The following is a 6,299-nucleotide window of genomic DNA, read 5'->3' on the forward strand; positions in this document are numbered from 1 at the left end:
TTTTTTGGGGGGGGGGGGTTATGTGGAGTTCTAAGCATTTATTACTGAATTAAGAGGCAAAGATGTGTACATTGATTTTGGAAATTAGAAAGAAGGCAGTGTTTAAAGATCATAACCAGTCAAGTGGGCAGCCTAGCAAAGCTCTAAAAGTAACAGTACCTTTTTAAAATCAAGTTTTATTCATCCGATAATGTTCAGCTCAGTCTGTTTTACTGCTGGCAGAGCTCTTGAAGTCAGTATTATTGATGGATTTTTATTCTTCTCTAAAAGCAGAAAAGATATTAAGATGTTGGTTCTCACTGAATCTTCCTTCATATTTGAACAAACATTCCCAGCTATGTAGTTAAAGAAATCCAGATAAAGATTCTCTTTTTTCACTCTCCTGTCAACTGTCTTTCACATTTCCACCTGAGGCACTCAACCTAACTTTACAGCACTTATTCAAGACAAGACACACTACATTTCTCTCACTAGAAGATGGATAAAACACTTAAATACCCAATGAAGTTATAAAACTACTTAAATTTAAAATCTGTGAATTTTTTTTCCAACAAAATATTTTGTTTACAATGTTTATTTGGAAAGGGCAGCACAATGGCATAGTAGTTATCACTGCTGCCTCACAGCAGGACAGTCTTGGGTTTGAATCTATATTCTCATGTGGCTCCTTGTGAAATATGAATTTCCTATCTCTGCTCTAAGGAAACATGTTAAACTATTGGGCAACAGGTAGAGTGTAAAATTAATATAGCAAGCCAATCTTTAGACTAAGCCACCATAGCTACTCACTGTAGGGATCAGTTGCTCATTAGTCTCCTGTCATATTTTACTGTAAAATATGGCACGGTGGTTAGCACTGTTGCCGCACAGCAAGAAGGTCCTGAGTTCAATTCCAACATCAGGCCGGGGTCTTTCTGTGTGGAGTTTGCATGTTCTCTCCGTGTTTGCGTGGGTTCCCTCCGGGTACTCCGGCTTGCTCCCACCGTCCAAAGACATGCAGCTTGTGGGGATAGGTTAATTGGATAACCCAAATTGTCACTAGGTGTGAATGTGCGAATGAATGTGAGTGCGAATGGTTGTCTGTCCTTGTGTGTTGGCCCTGCAACAGACTGGCGACCTGTCCAGGATGTACCCTGCCTCTCGCCCTATGACAGCTGGGATAGGCTCCAGCACCCCCCGCGACCCTGAAAAGGATAAGCGGAAGCGAATGGATGGATGGAAAATAGAAAAATAGTTTTAATGTGTGTAACAAAATGAAATGAAATGAAATAAAATCTCCTTTGTGTCTGCAGCTAGAACCTGTTTACAAAAATGCATTCGGTTCATCATTTGTTGCATTGGATGTTGTGAGCTTCAGGTAATTTCAGTATTACCTACCAATTTCAGTATTTTGACATATAACATTAAGAGCCCTAAATATTCCAAACTATAATTTTTGTCTCTGCATTTACAGTCAAGGATCAGTCATAAACAACATGGAACTTCAGTTTGTAAATTCATCTGTACCAAACAACACCGAGATTAAAAATGTTTTGAACAGTACAGCCTTAAACGTTACAGACTTTGACATTGAATTGGCCTCCATCAATGTCAGTGACACAAGTAAGTAACATTTCATGATGTTTAATCAAAAAGTCTCAAATGTTTTAGAGTGACTTGGTTAGAAATGTTTTGCACATTTTTTCTACCACAGATGCTGCATCAACTACTACAACTGTTGTACCAACAACTACACCTAGTGCAACAACTACTACATCTGCTGCAACTACAGCTTCAAGTGGAGTATGCCACAAGATTAATTCCAGCACTGTTTTCCCTCTGATGCTGCTATTATGGGTTCTATCAAGCCAGCAATAGCATCTGTGCTATTCCATATGAATGGCTTGCAGAAGATGATCTCTTTCACTGCAACTCTTTATTTATTATTATTTAATTGAGAAAGAATATATGTTTGTCAATATGAAAATATTTCTGGGTGGGAATGACCCTGAAATGAACAAAATGACACAGACTTATTTTATGCACCCCATTAATTGAATCATAAATAGAAAATCTGACTCGAGGATACAGGGACAAAATATATGGTTTCTTCTGTATCTTAGAGGCTTGGCAGTTTATGCTGTTCAATTCAGTTTTATTTATATGGCACTAAACCACACTAACAGTCATCTCAAGGAACTTTATATTGTAATGGTAAGATAAAGAACCTACAGAGACCTTCCTGCTTGTAAGCGTGTTTCTGCCTACATGTCTGTTAACTGTTATTCTTTCATTTAGAAAAAAGACTAAACATGAAAAGATATATAGAAACAAAAGGTCTTTTTTATAATTTCCAAATGCTTGTAAATTATGTTTTAAGTTCATATATATATATATATATATATATATATATAAATTTTATATCAAAAAGCTGAGTTTTCTTATGAGACCACAGTGCATGGCGGATGAGTGAGTGAAGTGTGAAAGATGTGACCGACACAGGCTGCTCCACACAGCAACAGAGAAGGCTGAGTGTAAAAAAAAGGCTGAACTGCATCACTATTTTTGTTGAATAGATTTTTTTGTACCATAACTGGGTTCCGGAGGCAGTTTATAACTTTCGCAGAGATCGGGAGATTATTTCATTACGCTGCATTATTGACGCCTGCATTCGGGTGCTCTCATGTTCGCTCTGCTTACGTATCTGTTAGCTCGGTAATTTAGACAATAGGATGTTGACAGTAGAAAGTAGATCTACTGGCACTTTTCTTTATATAGTTGTATGATTATAATAAGATTTATATTCTGTGACATGTCTTTCAATTGTTATATTTTCTGTAAGAAAGTTACAATAACCACAATACATAATCTATGAGAAATTTACACTGTCTCCTGTGATGTTTTGCAATTTAGGTGGGTAAAGAGAAATGGATTCAAGGAACTTTGAGAACCGGAGCTTTCATGAATGCTAAAGCAATTTTGAACAAACTGTATTTTGTATTTTTCTGGGCGAAAGCACCATGCCACTCCTGTGTTTTAAATGCACTTTAGAACAGCACGCAACAACACCACATATGGGGGGCGGGGAGAGGTATTGGGCCTTCACACCTCCCCTGGGAGGAGACGTTGGCCCTCTCCTTCTGTTAACTCTCTTACCAACTTCTCTTTTCTTCTTATTTTGCTTTCTCGCTCCCAAGCCCAGTTCTGATTATAACAACTTAAAATGAAAAATAAACAATAAAGATCAAATAAACTGTGACAGTCAAGTGGACCAGTATAGTAAAAGTTCCACTTTGGAAAGTAAATCTGTTGGGCATTTTTCTTGGCCTTCAGACAATAATCCATTTTACTACAGCACCGAAAAAAAGGAGAAAAAAAAAGAAATGGGGCATAACAGCACTGCCCTGTGCACTCCGGTCAAATGGCCAGATGGTCTGTCATGCTGAGATACAAAAGACCAGGCACACAGGCAGCGTTATGGAAGAGTGCGTGTTTGAGTTATAGTGTTTTAGCTTGGTAGTGTTGTTGCTAACCGATGGACTCGCATGCAGACAAAGTTCTGGCAAGCAAAAGGTGACAGTTTATTTACAAAACGTGAAACCACTGTGCTATAAATATATACAGAGAGTGGGGCTGGGGCCAGGGGTAAGAGGGGAGGGAATCCACACACACGCTCGCCTCTTCAGCACAATCACTGCCACTCCTCTTGTGGTCACACTCGCTCCTCTTCAGCAACTTTCAACCTAATTTCCATTCACGCTGCCACACTCAGAGATCACAGGGAAGGATCCAAAACCAGTTCCGGGGGAATCTATACACAGGCATGATCAGATCCAACAGGCTAAATACACAGTTTTCTAGTAGAGAGCTCAGAGCACGAACACGTTCAACGTTCCAGCAATGACTGCTCTGTGTCACGGTTCTGGGTCATGTTGACCCAGCTTTCTATTTTTTATGCTTTGGTGTTTTTCTAGATTATGATTTATGATTTGATTAATCAGTGACACTGTTTTGATTATGATTTTTATTTAGTAGGCTTTGGTCAGTGTCAAGTCTGTCTTTCTCTGTCTAGTCCGTGTCTTAGTAAAGTGTGTTTTCTTTCCTGTTTTACTTTGAAGGTTCTTGTTCCTGTCTGATGTTAGTGTTCTGGCTTTGCTCTCCCTGTCTCGTTAGGTCTTATTTCTTCCAGCTGTGTTCCCCTTCTGTCTCTAATTCCTTGATGACTCCATCAGTGTACTTAAGCCCAGGGTGTCTTTGTGTCAGCGTCGTGTCGTTAACGTCTGTTCATCCTCGCGTCCTCTGTGTGTTCTGTTTGCCAGCCTGTCTAGTTATTCTGTTCTCCCAGTTTAGTTAGTGTTTTTCCTGTTCAGTTTCATACCAGCAATAAAGCTGTGTGCTTTGACTTACTTCCGCCTCCGTGAGTCCTGCGTTTTGGGTCCTCTCTTCCTACCTGCCTACACACAGACATGACACTCTGTGCCACACCGTCAAATAGTCATAGGGAACTCCGGCAGGTCAGCAAGAGGTGGTGGCAATCACCGCAGGTGTGTGGGCTAAGAGTGAGAGCCCACAATGAACTTCACCCAGGCAAGCAGGAGGGAGTGAGAGAGAGAGAGAGAGATCAAAAAACAAAACAAAATCTTTGACCATCATGAGCCAGCTGAAGAGGCACAGGGACCATGACAGGTAGCTTTTCAGTTCCATGCTGCTCGGCTCAGCCCTGACCATCTGACCTGTGCTACTCCTCTTTGTTGATTTAGGCCGCTGAATTCACCAAGATATAAGCAAAGATATCATGACTGGTTTTCATCACCCATACTGTATAAAGGTGGACTTCTGTGATTGAATCTGATGAGAAGACTTTAGTGTTGTTCTTTTGTTTTGTTTTTTCAGTTTATAAATAATAAATTAGTTATTCATTATACATCAGTGGTGATGGGTTTGGCTGGATAGCTCCATCTTTTTTTAAAGAAATTATGGTGAAGACAGCTCTTGAAAATGGTGTTATTGACAATTAATATTTTCTGACACATGATGAGAACCCAGAACCAAGAAAGGAAACAAAGGGAGAATTTTAGGTGTATATGTAATAGATCTCCAAGGGTCTTGTGAGTCTACTCAGTGCTGGTGAGATGTTCTGGGAATGACTGGAAAGTTTGATGCAGCCAAAATCTGTCAATGCTGTAAAAACAAGAGACACTGAACAAGAGAAGAATGTCCAATAATTAGGCTTCCCTTAGTAAATGAGAGTTAATTCTGTGTGACTACTGAAAGAGAAAAAACACCCTACAACAAAGTATAATGTTATAATGAAGCTTCCCTGCATATCTGTAGATTCCCCTGTGTATGGGAAGTCAATTGTACTACTGTAGGTGATTACTATATATAATCACCTACTTGTATTAATTAGATGAATGCTCCTTTTGTTTCATATGAGTTTTGTATCTTAGGATGGAAAGGGAAAGATACATGCTAAAAAATTGTGAAGATATTGGGGCTAGTAAGAGCTTTCCTTGCCCATACTGCGACAAGAAGTAAATCCTCAGTGCCTGGCATTGGTTTGTTGCTCTATGGATTCACAGTTTCCACTTTTATTCCTATCTGATACGCTATTTTGACCAAATTACTCATTCACCCATGAAAATTATTGATTTCAGGTGTTCCAGTCACTTCCATGGCCACATGTGTATAAAATCAAGCACCTAAGTATTCAGACTGCTTCTCCAAATATTTGTGAAAGAACAGGTCACTCATTCCAGTGTGGTCCTCCTTGTTGCTTCTAACATAATAGCAACTAGGAACGACAGCAATTCTGCCACAAAGTGGTAGGCCTTGTCTGAGATTTTCAGTAGATGTACCTATTGTATCAGTTTTAAAATCCTATGTGACTTCTTTCTGGAGTTATTGCATTCACGAGATTATCAGAAAACCTGACATCTGACCTTGACTTTGAGGTCGAGGTCACTGAGATTTGAATTCATTCAAAATTTTTAGTAGATGCACCTATGATACCAATTTCAAAATCCGATGTTCCCTTGTTCTCAAGACTGTTCCTCTTTTGAATACGAAAAAAGACGAAAAATAAACAGACACCTTTGTTGTTTAAGATTTTTAGGAAAATTATCCACAACTCTTCATTATTTCTAAATCCCTGTATAAATTGGGTTTCACTTCACATAGTTTATACTAAGTATATATCACAAATTATATGTAATAGTGTAAAGAATTGATCTACATGTTTCCTATAACCAGCACTGTCACTCCTCTAATTTATACAAAGTTTTATAATTATCTATAACTGTATCCTATGAGATTTCTTT

The 6,299-nt window shown here is 38.8% G+C and overlaps 1 protein-coding gene across 1 annotated transcript in view; it reads left to right on the forward strand.

The window, feature by feature from the left end:
- The window catches only part of LOC102202097 (cell wall protein DAN4-like), a 4,159-nt gene extending 1,922 nt beyond the window's left edge, over positions 1–2,237 (forward strand). Inside the window, exons 2-4 of the mRNA XM_005754169.1 lie at positions 1,293–1,357; positions 1,454–1,602; positions 1,694–2,237. Coding sequence (XP_005754226.1) covers positions 1,293–1,357; positions 1,454–1,602; positions 1,694–1,857 — 378 coding nt within the window. The 3' untranslated portion in view covers positions 1,858–2,237. The remainder of the gene's footprint in view (positions 1–1,292; positions 1,358–1,453; positions 1,603–1,693) is intronic.
- The last annotated feature ends 4,062 nt before the right edge of the window (positions 2,238–6,299 follow it).

This window comes from Pundamilia nyererei, unplaced genomic scaffold, assembly GCF_000239375.1.
Source record: "Pundamilia nyererei isolate P.nyererei 1_Seehausen unplaced genomic scaffold, PunNye1.0 scaffold00515, whole genome shotgun sequence".
NCBI classification, from domain to species: domain Eukaryota; kingdom Metazoa; phylum Chordata; class Actinopteri; order Cichliformes; family Cichlidae; genus Pundamilia; species Pundamilia nyererei.